The sequence below is a fragment of the Notamacropus eugenii genome, chromosome 1, assembly GCF_028372415.1.
Source record: "Notamacropus eugenii isolate mMacEug1 chromosome 1, mMacEug1.pri_v2, whole genome shotgun sequence".
NCBI classification, from domain to species: Eukaryota; Metazoa; Chordata; class Mammalia; order Diprotodontia; family Macropodidae; genus Notamacropus; species Notamacropus eugenii.
The window spans coordinates 622,797,607-622,825,544 of record NC_092872.1 but is presented as its reverse complement, the minus strand read 5'-3'; the positions used below and the strand labels follow the sequence as shown (position 1 = coordinate 622,825,544).

The 27,938-nt window shown below is 40.8% G+C and overlaps 2 protein-coding genes across 3 annotated transcripts in view; one reads left to right on the top strand and one right to left on the bottom strand.

Annotated features, from left to right (window-relative positions):
- Window positions 1-359: 359 nt before the first annotated feature.
- On the bottom strand, window positions 360-14,083 carry LSM1 (LSM1 homolog, mRNA degradation associated). 2 transcript variants are annotated; one of them, XM_072635181.1, is made up of 4 exons: window positions 13,602-14,083; window positions 8,978-9,046; window positions 3,989-4,104; window positions 360-815 (listed from the first exon to the last, which is right to left on the bottom strand). In XM_072635181.1, the coding sequence occupies exons 1-4, from the start codon at window positions 13,831-13,833 to the stop codon at window positions 645-647; spliced, it is 588 nt and encodes a 195-aa protein (XP_072491282.1). In that variant the 5' UTR covers window positions 13,834-14,083; the 3' UTR covers window positions 360-644. The 2 variants fall into 2 exon arrangements, with proteins under 2 accessions (XP_072491282.1, XP_072491283.1); XM_072635182.1 differs by lacking the exon at window positions 8,978-9,046 and having other exon boundaries at window positions 13,602-13,833.
- Window positions 14,084-14,163: 80 nt separating this feature from the next.
- Window positions 14,164-27,938, top strand: part of BAG4 (BAG cochaperone 4) — a 35,248-nt gene continuing 21,473 nt past the window's right edge. Inside the window, exon 1 of the mRNA XM_072635179.1 lies at window positions 14,164-14,527. Coding sequence (XP_072491280.1) covers window positions 14,222-14,527 — 306 coding nt within the window. The 5' untranslated portion in view covers window positions 14,164-14,221. The remainder of the gene's footprint in view (window positions 14,528-27,938) is intronic.

Sequence of the window (27,938 nt, the reverse complement as noted above, 5' to 3'; positions counted from 1 at the left end):
TTTCTGGTGGAAGTAGGCCAGTAGCTAGTTGTTCCTAACAGAAGGAAAAGGGGGAAACAGCTGGTACAAGGACACTCTACTGCTGCTGCTGTCTCATAATGGAATAAGAAAACTGTTCAAAGAAACAGAACAGCAGACCCTGGCAGTTGGGTATGCGTGCTTGAATGTGTGACATCTATGTCTATTATGACAAGTTTTTGGGAAAACTCCCCTCACTCAAGCTTCCCCCCTTCAAATTAAAATACAGCTGTTCTGGGTACTATGCCTTAAGTGAGCCACACATAATTTGTAGAAATACTTATGCTCCTTAATCTAATGCCTGGACAAAGAAGTGGATTTCGATGTGGGGAATAAGTTGATGGTTTTGAGATTCATATTTTATTTACAAGTGAATAAGTTCCCCTATAAAGCCTAGTGGAAGTAATCTGCTGGCTTCACAGCCATGTGTGAAAAAGTCCATGCCCCTTGATACAATGATTCTGTTAAGAAAAAAATAAGGCCACACGATTTCTTCATGGCACAATTGTGAAACTGAAAATCCAAAATAAAACCATTTTCCAAAACTCTAGTAAAGAGTAACGATTGTGTCACAAACTCCAGTGACAAATTCTGCTCCTAGGAGAGGAAGATTCAGAACAGAACATCTAATACTCGTCCAGAGTATCTGCTCGGGGAATAGAGAGGCCCCTTTCCTTGAGAGCTTGAACTTTCAGCTTCTCAGCTTCCTGCTTAGTCTGCTGTTCCACTCTTTGCTCTTCCAGGATTTCCTCAATAGACACTTGCTGGAGGGGAGTGTCACTTTCCTTCTCTAGGTCCTAGAAAACAAAGGTGTTAAACATAATTTGAAAGAGAAAAAAGATGAGAGTAGGTTGAATAAATAACTCAGGCTGTACTCTGCTAAGTATGGGTGTAAGGGGGTAGGAGTGGGGGGGCAGAAAGCTGCCCCCTCAGAGGACAGATAAATTATTTAAAGAAAGAGAAAGAAGCCAATATTATAAGATTCCAAAAACATCAAAAACAAAACAAAAAAACAACAACTATATATGTTCACTCCTGGGCAGACAACAAGATTTCACTGATCTGGGCATGCTGTGTAACAGTGAAGATGATAACCCCTTCCCTCATCTTCTCACAGCATGTGATATGTTCATGTTTTCCCATAACTTCTTCCATAGAACATCTATGGGACACACTATGAGTTTTCCTGCTATGCTTTTATTATCTCCAAGGTACCACTTGAGCTGATTATCTGTTGTCTTACGTTTCTGCTCATGACCACCATTTTTTCTGGTCATCTATTTCCTCAATAATTTCTAGAACACGTTCTAAGCAGAAGTCTACTTACACCTAAGTATGCACACCTTTGTACTGTCCTATTATAGGTCTTTTGTAATTTTAATCATTCTGAGAATAGTTTTTGTAGCTACAAAACATCACTGGAAGAGGACTGGTCTTAAAAGATACGTGCTTTTGTGGCAGTGAGTAGTTTGGGATAAGAGATAGCACCTTGCTTTCTCTCATCCCAAATATAATGTAGCCCCACCTCCTCCCTTCCCTCCCTTGGACTAGTTCAGTGACCAGGCATTAGGTGTGGTGACTCATCTCTTTTTCTACAACCGCTGTTCATTTTGCCCAGGATGAGCAGTGTTCTTGGGCTACTGGCAAAACATCATCTTGGGACGGAATCATTTGGAAGATCTTTTGGTTTGTGCTTTACACAGGACATCTTCCTTGAAACCCAAATGCTTTGAGTGAACATATACATTTATCTTCTTTTATTCTTTATAGTCCCATTTGTCAGAGACTTATATGATTTTTTAAAATAAAAAGCTACTGAGAGTAGATTTTAGTAAATCTTTCAGTTCAAGTCACTTTATCCATTCAGCCAAATTTCTCATATATTAAGTATCTTAATACAGCGTGTTAATTAACATTAATGGGCTTTTAAAAAAAAAGTATAAGATTTTGCCCCTTTGTGCATCTGGGAAGAAGATTATAGCTTTGGTTTTGGATGTATTCCTAATCTATGGCTGAATATCCCAAACTCCCTTAATGGTTTGAGGTTTTCAGAGGGTATAATTAGGTTAGGCTAGATTCTAAATTATCCCTTCTCAAACCTATATATTACGTTTTCCTAAGGAAATTTAAGTTAATATGTGTTAACAAAATTTCTCCTCTTCTGTCCATTTCTATCTGAGATGCCTTCATATATTTTCTCACGAAAGAACTGATAAATTACTTATTAGGACATAGAAGAAAAAGTAAAACTGCCTCATGTATGCAAAAGGCACATAATCTTTTTTCTTCTAAATTTGAAGGGCTTTGGAAGCTATGAAGTAAACACATTTACAAAGATCAACATGTGTAAATAAATTTGGCTGACACTTCCAAAATGTAATTCTTTTCATAGTCTGGTGACAATACTCAACAAGGTAATAATCCCTTAACAGACCACCCAGACAATCTTTTTGGGGTCAGTTTAGCCTCTCACTAAACATATCTTTCTGTTAGTAAATTTGTAATTTCAGAAAGGGAGGGGGCACATACACAGCTACTCTGGAGATTGAGCACAACAACCAGATACTAATTCCAGTGTTTCAAGATACTTAGGGTGGTGGTATATGTATCAAAGGTGGAAATGTCACTTGAAATATGGAAAGATAGTATGACAGCAGAAGCTAATTCCATAAGTGATCTCATCTCAGGGATAAAAGTAAGAAGATATCAAAATATCTATTCTCACTCATATCTAAAAACATTTCTGCTATCCCAGTACACAAGTATGGCTGATGTGACCGGCAGCCCTTCTCCGCGGTATAGTTTCTCCTTTGGTTACCATCTAGAGCAGCTAGATGGGAATAATCATGTTCCTGGCTCTATACTTGACCTGTCCAAAATATTTATTTAATCGATACATTCATGTTGCTGTTGCTTTCTTACAATCAAAAGGCTATGTATGCCACATTATTTAAGACCAAGTGCTGGAAGTACCCTCAAAGAATTATTTAGTGATTGTTTAAGTTCATGATCATTTATAAAATCTTCATAATTCTGCATGTGTCCTTAATTCTCTTTGGGACTATTACACAAAGTCTTCAAGCAAAAGTTACCCCACAATAACATGACATCATTCTTAATCTTTGTTTCTCTTGGTACAGCATTATTAAAAGTCTTCTGCAGCACACAGATAATAAGTTCAAGCAGTTGAAATTCCATTTTGTACTTTTTTGTTCTAGGCTCATTCTATCTCTCCATACACCCAGAGAAAGAATTCTCAGTGTCTGTTTTAGCAGGTTTACTGCATTTACTTCTACCATACGACAGTATTCATGACAGGTCAGGTACAGTGCTGTTTAACAAGAAGGCCTAGATTTAAAAGGGGCACCTGGGCAGTGCAGTGGATAGAGCACCAGGCCTGGAGTCAGGAAGACATGAGTTCAAATTCAGTCTCAGAACCTTACTAACCGTATGGCTGTGGGCAAGTCACTTAACCCTGTTTGCCTCAGTTTCCCCATGTGTAACATAAACTGGAGAAGGAAACAGCAAACTACTCCAGTATCCTTGACAAGAAAACTCCAAGTGGGGTCATGAAAAGCTGGACATGACTAAACAATAACAACATGTTTAAAAACAAAAGTTAAATGCAATTATCTTGTCAACATCAACAACTACTTTAGAATCACAACATAGCAGCCTGGAAGAGACTGTAGGTTGCTGAATCCAATGCCACTATTCTATAGAGTACCCCTGGACGGAGGCCCAAAGAGGCAGCTGCCTTGGCCAAGGTCACACTCAGCCATGAACTGAACCAGGTCCTCTGACTCCAATACAGTGCTCTTTTCACTGTACTGGGGTGCCTCTACCAAACAATTCCCTAGTTCTAAGTGAGTAGATCAATGAAGTGAAGATGAAAATATTTATACATTACTGGAAAGACATGGAACTCAACTAGCATGAGCACCTGGCTCATCCACAGCTCTTTACTTACTATTTCTCCAAGGAGGACTACATTTTCTCCTCGGACAACAAAAATCCCTCGAGGAATATCGCCATATTTTTTGCCCACATGAATGCGTTCCACAGTCTGGTGTAACACTAAATTAGCTGCAAGCATGTCAGGGGGGAGAGAGAGAGATTTAGTTTTAAGTTCCTGAGTACAAGTGAGTAAAGCCCATTTATTACACATATTCTGAGATAAGCCTCTGTTTAAATTAGAAGAGATTCACATAAAGATGGTATTTTCAGGTGTACCCTGTGGAAGCATATCATATTAAGGCTTTGGTTGGGTTATAAAAATAAGGAATTAAGCTCCTGGTCTCCAAGGCCTAATAAGTCTCCCTTGAATAGAAGACAACCAATTTGAGGAAGAGATCCTACAACGCTTAGATTAAGAGAATACCCTGTCAACCCAAACGAGGGCATGCCCTTAGTTCTTGGGAAGACAGAGCCAAGGGCGGTAGGAAAATATATGCACCTCTCCAATAGGATGTCAATTCCTTGAAGGTGGGCACTACTTCATTTTTGTCTTTGTATCCCCAGTTTCTACCATAACAAGTGTTTAATTAAGGTTTACTTAATCAAACTAAAATTCATCAAACTATAGTGTTTACATAATTTCCTCACATTAGTAACTTATATTAACAATTGTGGGTTTTTATGATTAGATCCTTATTTCCCATCCAACTGCACTCCTTTGGGACTTCTTTCCCTTCATGCTCCCAGGAACCTCACAGCTGGGAAACTTCATCGTCCTGAAGGATTGAACCAGCCTTAATATTCCTATTTCCTTACTACCCTCTGGCACTGACAGGAACCATGAGCTATGAATTCCTCAACCTCCATTCAAGGAGGGGGCTCAGTACAGAAGTCTTCTTTCCTAAGTCTTCCTTCATTAGGAAGCTCTATGAGTGCTGGGACTGCCTTTTTTTTCATGTCTGTATCCCCACTGATGAGGTTTTTAGAGGTAGTTTCCTATTCAGTTTATTTTTGTACTCAATGAGGTTAATTCAACCTTATTTCATAACTTATAATTCTGACAAGGCAAAGGGTCATGCTGTCACCAATAGGTGACACCATAGGATCTGTGCCAAACCTTTGATTATTCACTGCATCTCACTATCATCATCAAAGTGTCTAACACACGGCTTACCAACTAAAAAATTTACCTTCTTTTCACTATTAGGTGTTATCCGGTTCATTTCGTTTCACAACGTTTAATTCGTAACGGTAAAGTTTATCAAACTACTCAGAAAAAAAATACTAGGTCTCTGACATCAGAGGACTTTGAGATACAATAAACGTGCCTTATCTCATATTCCTGTCCTCCATGTACCTTATGCTCCAAGTTGGAAAATTCTTCAGCACATCCAAACTGAGTTCTGTGGGATCTCACAACCCAGCTACTCTCTGTGTCTGGATTGCCACAGAATTAAAGATTTGGGTTTGGAAGGGATATTTCAGTCAGTTAGTCAATAAGCACTACTATGCCCCAGGTAAGCAGTGTGAAAACAGGAAAGGCAAAAAAGAGTTTCTGCTCTTCAAGAGCTTACATCTTAATGGGGAAGACCACAGGTCCATGCAAGATATATACAGAGCAGATGGAAGATAATCTGAGAGAGGAAGGCACTAATAGCTGGGGAGACTGTAGGCTTCCTGAGGAAGCTGATGGCACAGTGAATAGAGCACTGGGCCTGGAGTCAGGGAAACCTGAATTCAAATGTGGCCTTAGGCATTTAGCTGGCTGCGTGACCCCATTCAAATCACTTAAGCTCTGCCTTTTCAACTGCCTCAATTTCTTCAAAACTGGGATAATAACAGCATCTACCCCCCAGGTTTGCTGCAAGGATCGAATGACAATATTTTAAAGCACTGAGCACAATGCCTAGAACACAGTAGGCACTATACACTTACTCCTTTCCCCTTTCCTCCTGAAGGTGGAATTTGAGCTTAGTCTTGAAGGAAGTGAGGGCGACTAAGGGGGACAGAGTGTCAAAGGCATGGGGATAGGAGATAAAGAACTGCAGGTAGGCCAGTACAGAGGGATCACAGAATGTGTGGAAGAGAGTCAAATACAAGACCAGTAACGTAGGAAGGAGCCAGGTGATGAGCTTTCAATGGCAAGCAGAGGAGTTAATATTTGATCCTGGAGGTAACAGAGAGCAAATGGAGCTTAACAAGGAGGCAGGTAACATGGTTAGATCCACAATTTAGAAGAACTACCTTGGAAGTTGAGTGGAAAATGGATTGGATGAGAGAGAAAACTGAGGCAAGGAGACCAATGAGATGACCATAACAATAGTGTGGGCAAAAGGTTATGAGGACCTAAGCTAGGGTTGTAGTTGCGTGAGTAGAGATAGGGACTTATATGAGAGATCTTGTGAAGGAAGAAATAACAAGATTTGACAATGGACACATTGGACATATGGGGTAGGCAACAGTGAGGAGCTGAACATGACACTGAGGTTGTAGGATGTGATTGACAGGGGGTTGGACAGAAATTAGGAAATCTGGATGAGAAGAAAGTTTGGGGAAAAAAAGAATGAATTCTAGTTTAGATATGTTGAGTTTGAGAAGTCCAAAAGGCAGTTGGTAATACAAGACTGTGACTCAGAAGAGAGACAGGCCTGGCTATGTATATCTGCACAGAGAGAGTAATAAAATCATCAAGTGAGATAGTTACAGGGAGAAAAGGGCACGTGGCAGAGGCTTGAGGGACACTCAGTGTTAGTGGTTGTGACATAGATGAAACAGTAAAGAAAACCTAGGTGAAGAGAGCATCAAGGAAGAAGTCATCGTAGTGTGCCATCAAAGATGTTAAGAAGGATGAGTACTGAGAAAAAGCCATTAGATTTGGCAATTAAGAGAACCTTGGTAACTTTGGGGAAAGCAATTTCAGTTGAATGATAAGGTCAGAAAACAGATTGCAAAGGGATTAGGAAAGTCAGACAAGAGAACGGGAGGCACTTACCATAGACAGCTTTCACAAGGATATTAGCTATGAAGGAAAGGAGATATAAAAGGACTAGCACCAGGGGGGATGGTTGGATCAAGTGAGGGTTTTTTAAGAACAGGGGAGACATGTGCATTTTGACCGCAACAGGAAAGGAGCCAGTAGACGTGGAGAGATTAAGAGAAAATGAGGATGATAGTAGAGGCAATTTGCTGGAGAAGATGGGAAGGGATGGAATCAAGTCGGATTCTGAAGTGATTAGTTTTAGCAAGAAGGGTCGCTTTTCCTGGTGGTGAGGGAGGACATGGTAAGGGAAGCAGTCTGAATACAGTTAGATGAGCAGGAAAAAAAGGAGACTTTTCAGCCAATGCCTCTATTATTCCAATGAAGTATGAGGTAAGGTTCTCTGCTGAGAAGGCGAAGAAAGGTGAAATCTTGAGGAGACTTGGAACAGGGCTGTGAAGATTGGGACAGTGAATTAACTAAGGAAGAATGGAACATTTGCATGGCTGCAGGAAGGGCCTAGGTGAAATCAGATATCAAATCTGGAGTGGACTTAGATCACTCACTTAGGTGAATTCCTTTAGGAAACATCAATAGGTATACTAAAGTATCCTAGTATGAGGGAAGGAGAGGAGTTAAAGTCAGGTGCTGAACTTGAAGGAAGGAGGAATGTCTGGTAAGAAAAAAGGAGAATGTCTTGAACGTCAAAAGCCATCTTTTGGTTGACAAAAATCTAGACAGTGTGAACCTTAGAGAAGTTGGTTAGTGAAGGTGGTAGAGGGAAAGTCGAAATGGTGCTGGTGAACAAGGAGAATTACGACTCCCCCACCAGGAACAGTGAGTGGGTGGGAATATGAAAGAAAGCATAGACTGTGCTGGAAAGATGTAGAGACAAGCAATGTCATCTGGAGGGAGTCTAGGCATCAAGTCGTACAGCCCCTTCATCTTATATAAGGAAACTTTGGAAGAGAGAGGTGAAGCTCACGGTCAGTCACACAGGTAGCAGTGCCAATGTATGAACTGAAGTCATCTGACTTCAAATTCATCAGTCTTTCCAAGCTTCTCTTCTCCCTCATGTCCATCTTCCCCTTCCCCTGCTAAATTCCTAACCTAACCTCTGACAGCCCTAATCAAAGGCGGCCTCTTCCAAAATACTTTCTTTACTTCCCTGGTAGATAATAATCTTCCTCTTCAGGTCTTCTCTAGCAGCTTGTTTTTTTAAACCTTCTGATGCACTTAAGTGATTGTGTGTCATAGCCATCTGTGCATCTCATCCCCTTTCTGGCTGGGAACTCCACGGAGGCCAGGAATTTATCTAAATTTTACCTTCCTAACACAAACATAGTAATCTATACAGAGCTTGATAAATTCTTATTGTCTGAAAAAAAAAAGTTTCCTAAACAGAATACTTTGTAATAACATTCCAGACATCAAACTCTATGAACTCTATTGAGTGCTTATTGTTGCAGTTCTGTAGTAGAAATTTAATAAATGATACGTACACATACACGGTATCCTAAGTACAAATGTGGGGTCCCTGAACAAAAATTCTTCAAATAGCCCTCAACCCTTGCTGTTGTGAAACAAAGACCTACATCAGTGAGTAACTTCTTCCAGTGCAGCTGCTGCTTGGGTAGTTATTATAACAGTTATCTACATGCTAATGAATAGCCTTAACTTTGGTGTAGAGCTTTCCACTGGTATTTAGCTCCACCTAATGGGGAAAGAAAAACCCAGAACTTGGTGAAAATGAATTTTGATAATCCAGCTTGTGTGTCTCCATATATAGAGACAGATACATACAGTTTTTTTTAAAACCTAGGCACATTTAAAGAAGAACAATGCACAAACTGCTGACTTAAAACAATGTTTCAGTTAGGGGAGAGCAAAGAATATAAGAATATTTATAAATATTTATAAAATAAAAAGTAACTCATAAAAAGGAAATAGTGGAAAGGGTTGAAAAACACAATCAAGGAGAAAAACTATGGGAAATTTAAGTTCAAGATCCTGACTAATACATACCAAATTGATCAATGCTTCGCAAATAGCCTATAAGGGTCCTACCATCTCGAAGGAGCACCAAGTGTTTCTCTGAAAAAGAGGATTTTTAAAAATGATGACCAATAGTTCCACAGTAGTGGTACAATAGCACATAAGTTGGGGAAAGTTCTTCGGACACCCTAAGCAAGCTCTAAAATGGGCCACTTCCTCACTTTTTCAAGGTTAAGTTCAACTAAGAAATCCAGTCAGGATGTAAGCATTATAAACTATCAATAGTATCAAAGCAAAATAATTTAGTAGGAAAAATGCCATATTGGCAGTCAGGGGATTTAGGATCTAGTTTTGGCTCTCCTACAAACTTACAGTGTCCTTACGAAAATCAATTAACTTCTCTGTGCCTCAAGCTTTTTTATTTATAAAAGAAGGGTGCTGAACTGAGTAACTCAAAAGTCCTTTCAATTCTAAAATGCTTTTCTATTCCTCACTCAAAATGCTTATTGTAACAATTCAGAACCTCTTTCTATAAAAATATGTCCTTCAAGAGCTATGAGGAAGGAGAAAGGTTTCAGCTAATCATTGATCATTAAAATTTTTCTTAATGGTTTTTTCTTACATTACCTTCACTTCCCATTATATAATCTCTGGTCTTTGTAAATATGTGACAGTAAAAGGGGAAAAGAGGCAGGTAGGTGGCTCAATGGATAGAACACTGGGCCTGGAGTCAGGAAGACCTGAGTTCAAAGCCCTCCTCTGACACTTAACAGCTATGTGACCCTGGGTGAGTCTATTTGCCTTAAAACACTGGAGAAAGAAATGGCAAATCACTCCAGTATCTTTGCCAGAAAATCCTATGGACAGTACTGTATGTACTATGTATGGTCCATGAGGTCATGAAGATTTGGATACGAATGAACAACAACAAAAAAGGGTGAAATTGGTATCTTAACATCATGGCTAAAGGTTGAATTTCACAATGATGGGGTTTCAGTTTCCTCATCTGTAAAATGAGGTGGTTTCACTACATGATTTCTAAATGTGCTTTCTACACATTTACATTATCATTCCAAAATGTGTATTTTTTTTTTTAAAATGGCCCTTGGGCAACATAAAATAGTGAACTTTAAGGTTGGTTAATGACATACCATCTGAAATACATAAACTCTGACAGCAGCTACGCCTGTTTAGAATTAAGTCTAATTACAGACAGGTAATGAGAACAACTCTGATTAAAAAGTGAAAGTGAAAGTGAAAGTAAAGCATAAGGAGAAATGACACTATAATTAGCCTGACTTAGAAAAACACTGTATTAAGCAAAAACAAGGACAAAAAAGAGAACTCAATAGTTAATGATGAAACCATTTTAAAACAACAGAAAAGGAAGGCTTAATTGTGAAGCAGGCATTAGAAGTGATTCAGGGTCTATAAAGCCTTTAAAAAGCAACAATGTAGGCATGTGGAAAAAAAAAAACTATCCTCCATTGTACCTGAAACCATTTATCAGTTTCAGAAAATTATGACATTTAACATTTTATTTTTATATATGAATTATATCCATGCTCTCATTTGATCTCATTCTAAGGTTGTTCAGTCAAATGAGTTCAAGTTTTATTAACCCTATGTGATAGATAAGGGAGAGCTGACTTTCAGTTCTTTCAGGTGATTTGCCTAAGGTCACATACATAACCAAGTACTGCTTCCAAATCCAGCGTCTTTTCTAGCACACCAAGCTATCTTAACTTTTTTTAAAGGTTTCCTGCACTTCTTTTGAAAAACTCATTAAGGATTAGCTATTATTAAACCCTACCAGAATTTTTTCAAGCAACTAGCCTCAAATGCAATGGAAGATGGTTTCCTTATTCCTACCCTCTGTTGTATGTTTTTAATGCAGTTTTCAAATTTTCTTCCTATTATCAAACCTAATTTCACTGGACTCTCTTCTCTGGGCCTAGTGTACTAACTCCATTTGGGGGTAGCTTACAATCTAAAGTGCCTATTTGCTCAATCCAATGGTTTTTCCTCAAGTTTACTACTTGACCTCTGTCACCATGGACCACAAGGTGGTCCTGGACACTCTCTCCTCCGCTAGTTTTCTTCTGGTCTCTGTGCTCTTGGTCTTCTTTGCTGGCTTTCCCTTTGTCGACCAAATGTGGACATCCTTCAGAGTTCTGCCCTTGACCATGTTCCTTCTATCTCAAAGCAAATATGTCCAAAACAGAACGATGTACACACATACACAGAATGTGTGTGTAGGTGTATATATGTATACATATATACACACAAAAGGGGGGCAGTGGGCAGCACTAGAAGCTGCAGGCAATCAAGAAAAGCTTCGTGGATGCACTTGAACAGAGCTGTGGAGGCTAGGGATTTTGAGGGAGTGCATTCTAGGCACAGGGAACAAGCAAAGAGGCAGGAAATGGACTGTAGCATATGAGAAAAGGTCAGTAGGTCAGTCTGGCTAGAACACGCTGCACATGATGGAGGTAACATTTATTAAGTCTGGAAAGAAAAGATGGAGCCAAATTGTGAAGAACTGAAAAGGCAGTCAGAAGCAATACTGAGCCACTGAAACTTCTTGAGCAGTGGACTAACAGAGTAAGATCTGTATTTTAGGAATATCAGTCTGGCAGCTATGTGGAGGATGGAGAGATCAGAGATAAAAGACTAATTAGATGGCTATAGTCTAGATGAAAGGTGATGTGAGCCTGAATCAGGGTGGTAATTGTGAGAGATGAGACAGAAGTAGAATTGATAAAGACTTGAAAATGAGGGAAAGTTAGGAGTTGAGGATGATTCAGTGGTTGAAAATTTAGGTCATGGGAAGGATAGTGGTGTCCTTGATAGAAATGGGAAGACAAGATAATGAGTTCAATTTTGGACATATTGAATTTGAGATGCCTAAGGGATATCCAGTTGGAAATGTCTAAGAGACAGCTGGTGATGCAGGATCGGAGCTCAAAAGAAAAACTAGGGATGTATATATAGATCTGTGAGACATCTGCATAGAGAACTGAATCCACTGAAAAGCTGATGAGAATACTAAAAGTCTATCTAGAGGGTCCAGGATATATTCTATCAGAGGGCAGGATATGGATGGTGATACAGCAAAACAGACAAAGTTGACAGGCAGGTAGGAGAACAAATAGAGAGCAGTGTCATGAAAACCAAAAGGAGGGAATGGTATGTCAAAAAGGATCAGGACTAGATTTGGCAATTAAGAGATCACTGGTATCTTTGTAGAGGACAGAATCGAAGGAGTAATGAGGTAGGAAGCTAAACTGCAAAGGGGTTAAAAAGTGAGGAAAAAAGGAGGCAAATAGCACAGACGGTTTTTTCCAGGAATTTGTCAGTGAAAGAGAAAATATGTATGTATAAAATAATAGTGTGAAGGGATTCTACCTCTATTTCTCTCATTTTACACAGCCACTACTTTGTGCAGACAGACTATCTGGATAGCCTAATTGGCCCAATTTGTTCTTTTTCCAATTATCCTCCAATATAGCTGCCAAATTGATATGCCAGAAGCATAGCTCTGAACATATTACACTCCACCCCTCAACAAAACATTTGAATGCCTCCCTAATGGCCTTTAGCATAAAATACAGACTCCTCAACTTGACATTTAAGGACCCCCATGATCTGGTTTTTAAGACATTTCCCGATACACTATTTTTTTTTCACGGACTCTATTCCATTCAAACTGGTCCTAAAGCTGTTTCTCTTACACAACATACTCCCTCCTGCCACTGTGCCTTTATATAAGAGATCACATAGTTCAAGTACCACCTCCTATTCCAGACCTTTCCTCCTCCTTCTCCCTCTTGAAATTGCTTTGCTGTCTCTAGGGTCTATTTGGGCTAAGATAAAATCTGGCACGTATACTTTATACTTAGGTGTATACACATCTCCTTGGTAGAATATGAACTCCAAAAGGGGTGTGTGTGTTTTTTTTATTTTGGTCTTCGTGTCCTCGGACCCTTGAACAGTGGCACTTAAATGTCTGCTGAATTGGGGTGGAGGGGTCGGGCAGGAAGATAACAAGTCTCTGCCACAGCTTCGAGAACGGTGGGCCTCACTTTCCTTGAACACTATCGGACGCCCTGTTTCAGGCACTTACTGCGTCCCCTCACTGTTGCACCCAATTTCTTGAGCTCTGGGACCACTCGCCTCCCCGCTGCCGGGCACGCACCTCGCTATTTCTTTTTATCAGCGAGGCCAACCTTTCCCCCGGACAGATCGTAATCCCATCCTCCAGGGGTTTAGTAAAGGGTCTTCCAGAGTTGCCATGGCCTAAAGACTTCCCCACCTGGGCCAAGCTTCTGGGGACAAAAGCCTCGCAAATCGCAGGCACTTAATGAATTTGTGGGGAGTACTCAGGTCGAAAAGCGGTGTCGGAGTCTCTGAATGACCTCCATTGCCTTCTTCAGACAAAAGGGCAAAAAAGAAACCCCGCGTGACTCCGGAACGCCTAACTCCCCCCCAGGCGATCTGCGGTCAGAGGGAGGCCTCGGCCGCTCGCGGACCGCAGCCCGAGGGCCGGGGCTACGGCCTGGAGACGCGTCCCGGCCTCGGCCCATGCCCTACCCGAGCCCGAGGGAGGAGGCGGACCGACGAGGGAAGGGGGACTGGCCCGGCGGCCACTCACTGTCAATGTCCTCGATGAGGCTGGCGGTACCGGGCATATAGTTCATCTTGAACCGGGAGGGGGAGGCTGGGCTGGGGCACGGTGGGGAGAGGAGGAGCGGAGCGGACCCGCCGCGTCCTACTTCTCCCTCCGCTTCAGCCTCCTCAGCGGGGCCGGTACCCGCAGGTCCACAGCCGCCAGCAGTCACTGAGGAGCTACCGGAAGTTCCCCCTACCCCGCCCACTTCCGGCATCACGTGGCTCCCATGCTCGGGGGCGGGTCGTACGGCGCAGGCCCCCGAGAAAGGAGAAGGGGGAGAGATGTGAGCGGGACCGCATTAGATAGTGGGGAACTCGTTTTTCCTCTTTAGGCTGAGGAAGAACGTGCGCCTTGCCCTTCTCAGTTCTCTAACTTCAATTCCTAAGGTTGGCCCGAACTAGCATAGACCCCCCCCCCCCCCTTCAGCCTCATTGGTCAGCGTGTGGACCATGAACGCTACTCCCGCGGAGGAGGAGCCAGGGCGGCGATTGGTTGCTTTGGCTCCGCCCCCTTTTCCCAGGCTTGTTCTTTGCCTTCAGCGGGCGCCTGCGCAGTGGGCTTGGGGTGGGGGGAGCGGGAAGTGCGGCGGCTTAGCGGAGCCAATGTCTACCCTGAGGAGATCAGGATATGGCCCCAGCGACGGCCCGGGCTACAGCCGCTACTACGGGGCTGGGCCCGGACCCGGACCCAGCATTGGAGACGTGCCCCCGCCTGGGCCTCCAGCCTCATCGCGGCCCGAGCCGCCTCCCCCTCCGCCTCCTGGCCCCTGGAGGATGCGCGGAGGCGGCCCGGCGGAGGCTGTGTGGCCCGGGGAAGGCAGCGGAGCCTGCGGAGCCTGCGGAGGTGGCGGGGGCTACTACCCCGGGGGAGCCGCCTGGCCAGACCCGTGCCGGGCCGGAGGCCACCAGGTAATCCCCGATCCGGCCAGCCCCTGGGGTCACTGGAGTCGTCCGTGCGCGGGGGGAGGGGGTTGATGTGGAGGGGGTCGCCGGGGGTGGTTGGTCCCTAGGGAGATGAGGCCCCGGGGGTCGCGTTGCAGAGGCCCGGGACGCCGGGGTGAGACCCTGTTGGAGGGCTTCTAACGGATCCCAGCTTCGTTAGTCTCCTATTTCTGGAGCATGGGAGGAGGGACAAGGTTTGTGGCCTGGGTGATGGTGTCTCACCGAGCAGCGATTGGGGGTAAAGCAAGCTGAAAAAGAAATCGTAAATCGTTTATTGCAGCCTTCCGCTCTGCACAAATGCCCAGGTTAACTGAGCTCGCCCAGGGGAGGCCTCCAAAGCCATTGGGAAGGGGGTCTGGAATGGACCCTAGGTTGCTCCCCCCCCCAGGCACAGGCCCTTTCCACCCTCTCCCCTCACCGCTCCCCCGAAGACGGTGACGACTGTGATGCCTTCACTCGGCGGCCCCTCCTGCACGTTGGGACCTTAGGTGCTGCGAGCCGGGTCGTTCCGGAGGCTATCAGCTTTTTTTCATTTTTACTCCCCACCTGCTCCTAAGCTCAGAGCGTGTCGTGATCTGCAAGTGCGTGTCTCTTCTGAGGGTCATCACTGCAGCATCTCTAGTCTCTTCCATTCGTCTGCCTGTCAGTCTGCTTCACCACCTCCGCGTTGGACGTTTCATTTAAGCCCTTCTGTCTCTTAGGTAGATAAAGGTCCTACATATTTGTTCGCTGCGTCTAGGAATAGTCTAACGTGGGGGGGAGGGGGGAGGGCGGGGTGGAAAAAGCTTTGATTGTTTAGAAGATTGATCTCTTACATCCCTGATCTCATCCATCGAGGTTGTGTGTGTGTATTCATTGGGGTTAGAGGATGGTCAGAGAACTTGGTCTTGACTTACTCTTTCAAGGTAGGATTTAGGAATTGGAAAATTATGTTCTTGGGAACTAGTTCAGTTTGATGGCTAGTGCTTTGCATGTAGGAGGTGGCCTATTAAATTCTTGTTAAATGATTGCTTAGGTTGTGAAAAAGTGGGAGATAAGGGGACATATTCGAATAATAGTAGGCCTGGAGGAACCATCCTTATTACACAGCATTTTGACTGATTGAGTCACCCATGAATTCTTCAGACTTGATGTGACCAGCAGGTGGAACCTCTATCTAGGCTTTGGATTTTATGTCTGTACTCCTTAGAGCTGGGCTACAATCAGTGTCACTTAAGGGAGGGTGGAGAATTCTACCATCTTTCACCAAGTCAACTCTTTTGTTTCTTTAATAGATAACTTTTTATTTCAACATGGCTATAATTTCATTGATTTGGGACTCCCCGTATTGGTACAAGTGGCATCACATATCCATGCTTTCTTATCCAGTGCAGTTCTTTTCCATTTAATTCCTGCTAGAGGATCCATCCAACTTGCTGGAAACCTTCAAGGTTTCCATTACATTTTTTGTATAGTAGCTGAATGGTAGGTAAAGCTGTAATTCTTTCATCTAGCCACATGACCGGTCCACTTCCTTTTCTCAGTATACATTTCTTCAGTAATATCCCTTATGCCACTTCTTGAACACAGTTTTCATCATTGAAAATATGCATGAATACAACCCAAGAAACTGACCTGTCCAAAAGATTAACAATTGGCACAAAACTTCTATATAGGTATTTGTTGTTGATAATCAAACAGGTTTGAGGACTAGAAGAAGAGATATTTAATTGACCATTGCTCCCAATGGGAGTGAACATTCTATTATGGATTTCTTTCCACATAGATTGGTTTTGTTTTTAAACTTACTGACTGAAACTGGCAGCAATGTAAAAATATTTAAAATATAATATTGTTGACTGAACATTAGAGGTAAAAATCAATAGATAAATGAAAAAGCATTTATTTTTTCCCAAATTTATGAATTTATTTGTCTTCAGTTTTCAACAATCACTTCCATAAGTTCCAGATTTTCTCCTCTCCCTCTCCAAGACAGCATGCAATTTTGTATGGGTTCTACACATAGATTCCTATTAAACACATTTTCACACTAGTCATGTTGCATAGAAGAGTTAAAACGAATGGGAGAAACCATGGGAGAAACAAAACAGAACAAAACGTAACAAAGTCTGCTTCATTCGACATTCCTACTCCATTATTCTTTCTCTGGACATTTTGCATTTTGGATGGCATTTTGCATCATGAGTGCGTTGGAAATGTTTTAGGTCCTTGAATTGCTGTGAAGGGCTAAGTCTATCAAAAACAAAAACAGTCCTTGCACTCTGTGGCTGTTACTGTGTATAATATTATCCTGGTTCTGCTCATTTCACTCAGCATCAGTTCATATTAGTCTTTCCAGGTTTTTCTGAAGTCTGCCTGTTCATCATTTCTTAAAGCACAATAATATTCTATTACATTCATATACCACAACTTGTTCAGCCATTCCCCAATTGATGGGCATTTCCTCCATTTCCAGTTTTTGGGCACCACAAAAAGAACTGCTATAAATATTTTTGTAAATATGGGTCTTTTCCCCATTTTTATGTTCTCTTTGGGATACAGACCTAGTAGTGGTATTGCTGGATCAAACAAAGGGTATGCACATTTCACAGCTCTTTGGGCATAATTCCAAATTCCTCTCTAGAGTGGTTGGATCAGCTCACAGCTCCACCAACAATGAATTAGTGTTCCAACTCTCTCACATTTTCTCCAGAATTTGTCATTTTCCTGTTTTGTCATGTTAGCCAATCTGAGTGGTGTGATTTGGTACCTCAGAGTTGCTTTGATTTGTATCTCTCTAATCAATAGTGATTTAGAGTATTGAAAAAGCACTTAATAAATGCCAATTATATACCAGATAATCACCTATGAGATACTGAGGATATAAAGACAAAAATGAAACTGTTCTTGTCCTCACTGTGCTTATTGTGTTCTAGGAGAAACTAGGGGCACATACACGTGTGTGTGTGTGTAGAAAATATATATGAAGTAAATTCAGTGTAGCTGCAGAGGGATAGGAGAGGAGGTACTAGCAGTGGGAGAGCAGGAAAGAAGATGGAGGATGCAGGCTATGGTTTTTGAACTGGGCTTCTAAGAGGGAAAAAGAAGTAGAGAGTGCGTTCCAGGTGTGGGAGGTTGCTTGTTCCAAGGCAAAGAAGCAGAAAGAAATGTGTCACTTGTGAGGAACAATAAGGAAAAGCTAGTTTAGCTGGACTCAAGAAGGTTCAAAGGTGAGTAATATGTTGTAACTCTGGAAAGGCAGTCAGGGGAACCAACATTTTATTAGCGCCAGTTAAACTTCTTGAGCATTTGGGTAAGGGGGGGAGACCTGGGCTTTAGGAATATCATTCTAGCAACTACCTGGAAGATGGCAGGATATTAGTTAGGAAGCTCTTACAGTAGTGCAGGTGAGAGAGGTGACAAGGCTTGAACTAGTGTGATGGCCTCATAGAGAGAAAGGGGCAGATAGTGCCTAGACTATTGATTAAACCTAGCAATTGATTTCATATGTCTAGTGAGGGTGAATGAAAAGTTAAGCATAACAACATGGTTGGGAACCTGGGTGATTAGGATGGTGGTACACTTGATTGGAATAGTTGTGGAAGAAAAGATATTAATAGTGTACTCTGTTTTAGGCACAGATCTGCAACAGTCAGTTTTTATTAATTTAACATTCAAAATCTCATCTAGTACAGAGAGACAAGGGTCCAAACTGACATAATCCTTTCATGATGTTGGACTTTCTCCCTCCAAGACAATTTGAGGTAACATTTATAGGAATCTCAGACTAGGGTCACAACATATTAAAATACAGTTTTGGGGCCAGCATTCCAGAATAATATTCAGTCTACTTGAACTACTGCATTTCTTCTTTGACCTCCCCTCTCTAGGACTAATTTTTTTCCTTTCCTACTCCTTCCATTTCCTGGCTTTTTCTTGATAACACAGCCTTTCTGATCACCCTTTCAAGAAGTGGTTACATTTACACTCATATCCCAAATCACCACTTGAGGTGAGGGAATTGAAATGCTCTTTGCTTCCCGTTGCCACTTATTTCCATGTTTTCCCTCTGTTACCATCACTCTCCTCCTTTGAGGTTCACTCAATTAATTTCTACCACCCAAACAAGATTCTGGTAGCTGTCATCTGTCATCTCCACAGTGTCATCTCCAGGACAATTCTTCTTTTCTTAATGAGTTCTGTGCTTGGCTCACAGTTTTTTCTGTACCCCAACTTCTATCTTCCATCCAGAGGGCATCAGTCTACATATTGATAGTCCTTCAAACACCCAAATCTAGTTTCTAAATCTACTTATTTTCTAGGAACTACTACTCAAACACCATTTTCCCCCAACTACACACAAGGGGATGCCCTTGAATTTGGCCATCACCTACAAACGTTTCACTGTCCTGTTCATGACTTCTGAAATTTCCCTTATCTGATCACAATCTCTAATCATTTTATTGCCTCTCTGCCTTTCAACTTCAAAAGCTCTTCTTTTGTCCCTCCCTGACCTCCTCCCCTGTACTTTACACCCATATTGTCTGTATACTCATCTCTTCTCCATCTTGACCCTTTGGTGAACCAGTTGAACTCGACATTGTCCTCTTCATTCCAGGCCTCTCCCTCCCCTTAACCATCTTGCCCTACTATCTCAGACTTGAATTACTCCCACCATTTGCTGCTGTCTCTAATATTCTGGTGCTCCTGAACAAAGTTCCTGAAAAAAATCACGTGTGCTAATTGAGTTCACTGTAAATTTGTTGTGGAATCTCAGTTGGGCCCTCAGCACAGCAAGGCTATCTTTTTACTCCTTCTTAATCCACTCGACTTGTCCTCACCCTTTCAAGCTGAGAACCTTACCTCCTATTTCATTGAAAAAATGGAGGCTATTGACCAAAATCTCCCTCATTTTGTATCACCCAGCCCATCTTATGTGAAGAAATAGCCCTTCTTGCTTAGGCAACACTCTCTATCTGCACAAATGATCTCATTCCTTCCCATCTTTTCCAATAGATTACCCCCTCTGTTATCCCTACTCTCTCACTAGTTTTCAGTTCCTCTCTTTTACTGGTTGCTTCCCTGTATGCCCATGTCCTCTACCATCCTCAAAAAACCCTCATTTGATCCATTCCTTTTTGTACTCTCCCATGTCTCTTTTTGTGACTAAATTCTGTAAGTCCTTATGCATTCAGTGCTTTTGCTTCCTTTCCTCACTGTCTTGTTTGCTTCTAATCTCATTCAGCTGAAACTGTTATCTCCAAAGTTACCAGTGATCTCCTACCTGCCAAATTTAATGACCTTTTCTCAGTCTTTATCCTTCTTGACTTCTCTGCAGCCTTTGACACTTTTGATCACCTTCTTCTACTTAATGCTCTTTCTCCAAGTTTTTATAATACTACTCTCCTCAGTGCCTGTTGGACTGCTTTCTCTGTCTTCTTTAAAGCTTAATCTTCTCCAAGGTCATCCTCACTAAGGTTCTGTTCTGGGTGATTTATACTGCTTCACTTAGCAATCTTATCTGCTCCCAGGGATTCAGTTATCATCTCTGTGCTGATGGCTCTCTTGTCTATTTATCTAGCCCTACCCTCCAGCCTTGCATCTCCAACTTCCTATCTTGCCTGGATGTTCTATGGAAATTTTAAAGTCCGTGTGGCCAAAACTGAATTCATTATCTCCTGTGCCCTGCCCCAGTGCTCCCCTTCTCTTAAGTTTGTTATTACTTAAGGGAACACCATTCCATGCGACATCTTCTATTATGCTTCTCTATTTCTTTCACCACTCATATCTAAGGTATTGCTTAGTCCTGTTCATTTTCCTTACATCTGTCACATATATTTCTTCTCTCACCTGAAGCTGCCACCATGTTGGTGCAGATCTACATCACCTTATGCCTGGACTACTACAAACAGCCTGCTGGTTGGTCTCCCTTCCTCTCAGGACTTCTAGCCTATTCTCCACTCAACTTATCAATGCCCTTTGCAAACTGACCTCTTCCTACCTTTCCAGTGTTTTTTTATGTCTTACTCTTTTACAGGTTCTTTGCTATCTAGTGACAGCTGCCTTACTTTCTGTTCTTGCAGTAAGTTTTCCCGTCTTTCAGCTCCCTGCATTTTCATGGACTGTCTCCCATGTCTTGCACATCTTCCCTGGTTTCCTTCAAGTTCCAGCTAAAATCACATCACACACACAGACACACAGACACACACACACACACACACACACACACAGACACACACACACACACACACACACCCTTGTTTCTACATAGTTGTTTTTGTGTCTTCACCTTTACAATGAACTCCTTGAAAGTAGGAACTGTCATCACATCTTTTCTTTACTGGCACAGAGTAAGTACTTCATAATTGCTCGTTTACTTGGAAACATTACTGGAAATAATCCAGAGGAAAACAAACAAGGTGATAAAGGGAATCTAAATTATGTCATATGAAAGATTGCTGAAGGAACTGGATATATTTGGCTTGGAGAATTGAAGACTTACAGGTAGGTGCACATGATTACCCACTGTCTTCAAATATTTCAAGGATTATCATATGGAAGAGGGATCATTATTATTTTTTTGCCCCAAGAGGGCAAAACTAGGATAAATGGGTTGAAGTTACATAGGCACAGATTTTGGTTTACTTTAAGAACTTCCTAATAATTATAGCTGTGGAATAGATTGCTTTCATAGGTAGTGAGTTCTTATTCACCAGAGACTTTGAAATGGAAGCTTGATGATAATTTATCATTGATATTCTAGAGGATAGTCTTATAATGTATGAGTTTGGGGTTGGAATCCCTTTCAACTCAAAGATTGTGTGACTGTACTTCACTTTCAGCAAAGACTAACTGCCACAGCCTTACTTATGACATTTTATGATAAATAGCAAACTAATAAACTTGCACTTTTTTCTCTTCTACTCCTAGTGATGCAGAATCACTGGCATTTTGATCTTTGTGGCATTTACCTACTGGCCCTCAGATCATTCTCCCTCCTTTCTCATGGATTTCTTTTTCTGGCTTAGTTTTTTTTTTTCCCCACCTCAACTGCTGCCTGAATTTTAGTATTACTATTTCTATCCCTTTTATGTACTCTTCGCCATCTCCTTCCCTGTACCCCCCACTCATCAACCTTCTCAACTCCATTGATCTTTGCTCCTAATCTCAGCCATTCATCAGAATGGTCGGTATTACACTTTTGTGATCAAGAACTTAAAATTCTTCCATCTGACCACAAGCTCCTATCTTTCCTTGGGCCTCACCCCTAAGCAATTTGTTACCCTCACCAGGACCTCCAATCAGTTTATCCCTTAGGATTCTTCCAGGTCTTCAGCTTTGCTGAGGCTTCACCTTCTTCCTTTTTTTTGTCTTAATCCTATACTTAACCAGTTCAGCTTTATAGTGAACTCCACTCTCATCTCATCCTTTTCACTGCTGTCCTACTGCTTATACCTTGCCACCCCATCTCTCTTCCTCCATTCACTTTGGTCATTTCTACTTAAATGCTTCTGAGCAGTACTAGAGGAAATCTCAGAACTGTTCCAATACAAATTTTTAAAAAGCATTTTAAAAAGTTTTTTTATGGTGAATTTAACAAACACCAAACAAAAAGGTCTTTTCCATATATGTAGTAGAACAGCAAAAGTTTTGGACATGAAACCACACATGTCTTATGCACAGCTTACTTTTCTTTTAATATACATAATTGTGTTACTTTGAATGGGATTTTATTCGTCTGTCATTCTTTCTGGCCTTCATTGGTCCTTTATAGATTTATCTTAATCTTACTTGAATTTTCCACATGTGACTCCCCTAGTTGACTATGTAGTGGCTGTTCAAACGGGATGTTTTTGAACATACTCTCTGACATACACCTCAAAAACTCTTGACATCATTTTCCATTGGCTCCTTTACTTCAATTCCTGATTAAGGCCTGGACCTTCTATTTGCCAAGGCTAGCCCCTCTCCTTGGGCCCTGGGTCCTGTCTCGTTCATCTCTTTTGGCAGCTTGCCCCTTTTCTTGCTTTCTAGTTCTTTGCAGCCCACAGACTGCAGATGGGTCTGGGCACCCACCATCGCATCGTTATCCTCACGTTTTAGGCTTCTTGCCTTTCATGCTTACTGTGTTCCAGCCAAACTAGCTTACTTGCTGTACCTGCGTATGACATTGATGACATTGCAGCTCCTGCTTCCTCTCTCCCATACTTGGAATATACTTACTTGCCTTTGCCTCTAAAATTCAAGTCCCTGTCCCTAACCTCTCTTCTTTCTGTTCTCTATCCTGGTGATCTCATCAGTCTTTTCTGTGGAGATGACTCATATTCAGGCCTGCATCACCAACTGCATATTGGACATTTGTAACTTAGATATGCTATAGGCATTTTAAATCTAATATAAAGAAAACAATTTTTTTCTTTTAAAAATTTTAATTTTTTATTCTGGACTTCAATTAAAAAAATTTCTACATACACTGCACAACACACAGAAAAGAATTTTGCATATGAAACAATCTCCATACTGCTTGCTTTGAAAAATATATAGTTCTACATATTGCTTTCAGAACTGTCTTTTTTTTGTGCTTCTTTCCAACTTTGCTTTTCTTTTCTTCAGTGCATTTCAAAAATGGTTTCAATGGCCCTCTTTTTTGGTGTCATTGTTGCTAAAAATCCCTCTGTTCTTTCCCTCCTCGATGAAAAATTGAAAAAGAAAACAAAACTCATAAAAATAAGCATAATCAAGCAATATAAATCCACCAGGGCCACATTAAACAAATGTATGTTTTATTCTGCATCTTGAGTCCACCAGTAAACATTAACTATTGAGGAGGCAGCTAGATGGAGGAGGCAATGCTGGACCTGGGTCAAGAAGACCTGAGTTCAAATTCGGTTTTAAACAGTGGCTGTGTTACCTTGGGCAAGTCACTTAACCTCTGTTTGTCTTAACCCACTGGAGAAGGAAATGGCAAACCACTCCAGTACCTTTGCCAAGAAAACTTCATGGATTGCATGGCACATGGGTCAGGAAGAGTCAGACTCGATTGCACAACAGCAATTTATTAAATTCCTGTTATGTGCCAGGCACTGTGCTGAGTGCTAGAGATACAAAAAGAGGAAAAGACGATTCCTGCCTTCAAGGAGTTTGTACCTGTCTGTGGTGTGTAGGTTCAACCTAGACCTTCTGGAATTATAGTTAATCACTGCATTGTTCTTTTAGAACAAAGTCTTTTAGAGTTGTTTTTCTTTTACAGTATTGTTTCCTAATATAAATTCTTCTGGTTCTGCTCATTTCACTCTGCACTAGTTCATACTACTCAGGATGCTCTAGAATCATCTTTTTGTCATTTCTTCCAGCACAGTTCTGTTATATAGTACTACAATTTATTAGCCATCCCCTATTTGAATGGGTACCTCCTTAAATTCTAGTTCTTTGGTGTTCTTTTCTCTTTTAATCCTTCATTAGGAGAGAGTTTGTTTTGTAACTGTTTCTTCCCTTGTATTGTTTTTTCTCAACTTTCCTTCCTTATCCCTGCTTATTTCTCTGAATGTTGATGTTAGTTTATATCTGGGTGTGTGTGTGTTGCTGTTCTACACCCCCTGTCCATTTCGCAAGAGAAAGGTTCATTTGATGCCCTTTTTCTCTTTCTTTGTATTTGCACCTCATTATTAGAACTCACATATTCTGGCCCCTTTCTCTTTTTCCTCTTAAAACTCTCAGAATACAATTAGTAAAGCCTCAGAACTTTTTTTTAAACTTTATTTTTTCAATGAATAAAAGTCCATCTCTTTTTTCCTACCTTTGTCCTTCTTGGGGGAAAAAACAAAAACAAAAACCATCTTAAAAAAAAAAACCAAATGTGAATAGTTGAGCACAACAAATTCCCACATTAATTACAGAGACAAATTAAAACAAATTAGAGATGCCACCTCTGATCAAATTATCAAAAATAACTGAAAGCAATGGAATTTTGTACTGATGAAGTTATAGAGAAATATAATGAACTTGTATACCAGTCTCAGGAAGAAATAAGACCTTTGAGAGGTCATCAAAAAAGTTACAAAGGCAAAAATATCCCCCCAGAACCAAACACTTGCCCCAGATGATTTCATAACAAAATATTTTAAAAATTTTATATGAACAAGTTTTCCTTAAATTACATAGATTATAAACGTAGAGAAAGAAGTAACAGTATCTAGAACCTTTTGTGGGGCAGATACGGTGTTGATTTTAACACCAAGTAAAGAGAATACTAAAAAAAGAAAATAATATGCCAATTTTGTTAGTGAATATAGATGCCAAAGTAATTAAATATTAGCCAATAGAATATGTTAACAAAGTAATTCAATGTCAGTACGATATAGTGTTTTATTTTTGTTTCATAGATGAATAAACTACAACTCAGTGAGTCTAAATATTCTGGCCGTGCTCACGTGCCTAGCAAGCATCAGTACCAGTTTTAAAACCCACATTTCTTGACTTCAAGTTAAGTGCTTTTTATTTCCTCCAGCATTCTTTTTACCGTATGTTATAGGAATTATATAGGAATCCAGAAAGACTTCAGGTACTGGGAACATCTTCATGTTAGTGAGAAGATAGAGTTAGCTAGATGGTGCAATCCACTTAGTCCGTATTTATGATATTGATGAACATTTTCTCTAAATTTGTAACTCTTTCCACCAAATAACATTTTCAGCATTGCAAACATATCCCATTAGCAACAAGTTTCATTTGTCCTGTGTCACTTAAGTACTAAAAGTGGACCTCAGGAAATCTGAGTTCTACCTTTGATGTTACTCTGAGATAGATATGATGTAACATTTAGCATCCTGAAGCTTGTTAACTTTTTTGAGAAATGTAGGAATTGGCCTAGAATGGATCAACAAAGTTTCAAAGAGTATATTATTCTATGATACATTCTATGATATAAGTGATTACATTTCCTGTCTTTTACACTTCCTTTCTCAGATACGCTTATCTAACATCACCATGGATTGCTTTGGAAGTTACCGAACCACAGGTTCTATAAATTGCTAATGAGTTCAGCAGCACTTCTGAAAGGGGGTCCTTGTACTTTTATTTATATATTTGTTTGAATTTCTTCTTGTATCCCATCCCTTCCCAGAGAGCAATCCCATGGATGACAAAAAGTATTTTTTAGAAGAAAAGGAGGAAGAAAAAAATCAGCAAAGCCACTTCATATGTGGAAAAATCTAAAAATATATGCAGTGTTCCTCACTTGTGGGCCTCTCATTTCTACAAAGGAGTGGGGGGAGGTGTCTTCTCATATCTCTTTTTTGGGGTCATGCTTATTTGCAATTTTGCAATTTCACTTTTCTTTGTATATAAATTCATATATATTTATATATTATATATATATTGTGTATATATAATTTTTAAAATTTATTTACATACTTTTCATGTAAAAACAGAATCATAGGAATTAGGAGAGACCCTAGCAGCCATTTATTCCAACCTATACGCTCCCCCAAAAAATCCTCACCATGATATACTCAACAAGAGGTTATCTGACTTTTGATCTAAGCACTTCTAGTGATGGGAATCCCACTATCCTTGGAAGAAGTCCATTCTATTTCGTAGAGTTCTAATTGTTGAGATCTTTTGTTTTTGTTTTTCCCTAAAATCAAGCCTAAATTTTGTTATTCAGTTGTATCTGACACTTCGTGACCCCATTTGGATTTTTTGGGCAAAGATACTGGAGTAGTTTGCCATTTCCTTCTTCAGCTCATTTTACAGATGAGGAACTGAGGCAGACAGGGTTAAGTGATGTCACATAGCTTGTAAGTGAAGCTGTATTTGGATTCATGAAGGTGAGTCTTCCTGATTCCAAGCCTAGTACTCTCTAACCATTTTACCACCTAGCTTAAATCTACCTTTTAAGTATGTAGGAGATAGCAAAAAGTTAAGTTTCCACAGAGTTGTGGAAGTCATTGAGAATGTCAGATAATAAGAAAGATAGCAGACTGCAGGTGGGCTCAACCATTCAAGAGAGAATCGGTGGCCTTCAGAAAATTACAAAGTTTTTGATAAAGGGAGCCAAATCTAAAACTAGCTTAAACTAGTCAGGGAAAATGACCTAGAATAATAGCTGGGAGAAAGCTTTTCTTCACTGCTCTTGCTTAACCTCATGCATATAAGCAGACATACCCTGCATGAAATTATCCCTCCATTTTCTGATCATGGGTCCTATGTTGAAGCATGTTTGGGAGGGGGAAACACATCAAGAATGGTTGCATAGGAGGCATGTATAGAAGATGGTGATGTAATGGAGAACGGACTAATCTGACATCTGATGGGAGAATGTGACCTGAACTAACAGTGTAAGAATGCTCTCACTTCTGTATCCAGCATTCCCTCCTCCTGAAAAGAGGGGTGGGGTCCACTTTGGCCAAAGGGTTTAATTCTCTGCTCCAGTAAATTTTCCTTGATACCTTTTTAGTGTCACGTGTGTTTCTAACAAATAACACACAGGTGTTCCCAGTACTTGAAGCCTTTCTGGACCAAGTTAAATTCATCTTTTTTATGACAGCCCTTAAAATACTTGAAGACAGCTATTATGTCCCCTCTGAATCTTCCCTTTTTCCAGACTAAACAACCCCATTACCCATCAAACTTATAGGACATGATCTCAAGCCCCTTACTACTTAAAGAAGCAGCATGATCTGGGGAGCACTGAATTTAGAGTCACAACACCTGAGTTCAAATCCCAGATCTATCATTTAGTAATTTTGTGACTCTGGACAAATCATTTAACCTCCCTGGGCCTCAGTGTCCTCATCTATATAATTAAGGCACTGGACTAGATGACCTGTAAGGCCCAACTCCAAATCTGTGATCCTCTGGACATGGCCTAGTTGACCAAAATCCTTACTAAACTATAACAGCTCTAGTGGAACATGGTCCTCCAGATATGACTTGACTGGAGAAGAGTACAGCGACCATCACTTCTCTATTCATGGATTTTATGCTTCTTGATAAAGCACAAGATCATTTTAGCTTTTTTGACTACCATGTCACGCTGTTGTTGACTCAATTCCCAGACCTTTTTCATACCAGAAGCTATCTAGTGTTTCTTCATGTATTTTTGAAAGTGATGTTTTGAGCACAAATACAAGTAATCTTTTAAAAATTCCGTATTCAATTCAGCCCAGAGTTACATCACTCAGACCATTTTGGGATCCTGTTATTATTACTGTCCTAACTATCCATCCTAACTTTGTCATCTGCTAATTTGAAAAGCTTATCATCTCTGCCATTATCCAAGTCATTGATAATTCCTGGGCATTCTATTGGAGTCCTCGTTTCAAGCGAGGACCAGAATCTTAATGGTTGTTCTTTGAGTTGGTTAACCGCAGTAATCCATTTAATTACACTGTTATCT

Excerpts from the sequence above, each read along its gene's own strand:
- LSM1 (XM_072635181.1), bottom strand. The coding sequence starts at position 13,833 with ATGCCGGAAGTGGGCGGGGTAGGGGGAACTTCCGGTAGCTCCTCAGTG. Across the intron at positions 9,047-13,601 it reads CCTCATCGAGGACATTGACA|AGAAACACTTGGTGCTCCTT; the intron begins GTGAGTGGCCGC and ends CCTCTTTTTCAG. Across the intron at positions 816-3,988 it reads TAGTCCTCCTTGGAGAAATA|GACCTAGAGAAGGAAAGTGA; the intron begins GTAAGTAAAGAG and ends TTTGTTTTCTAG.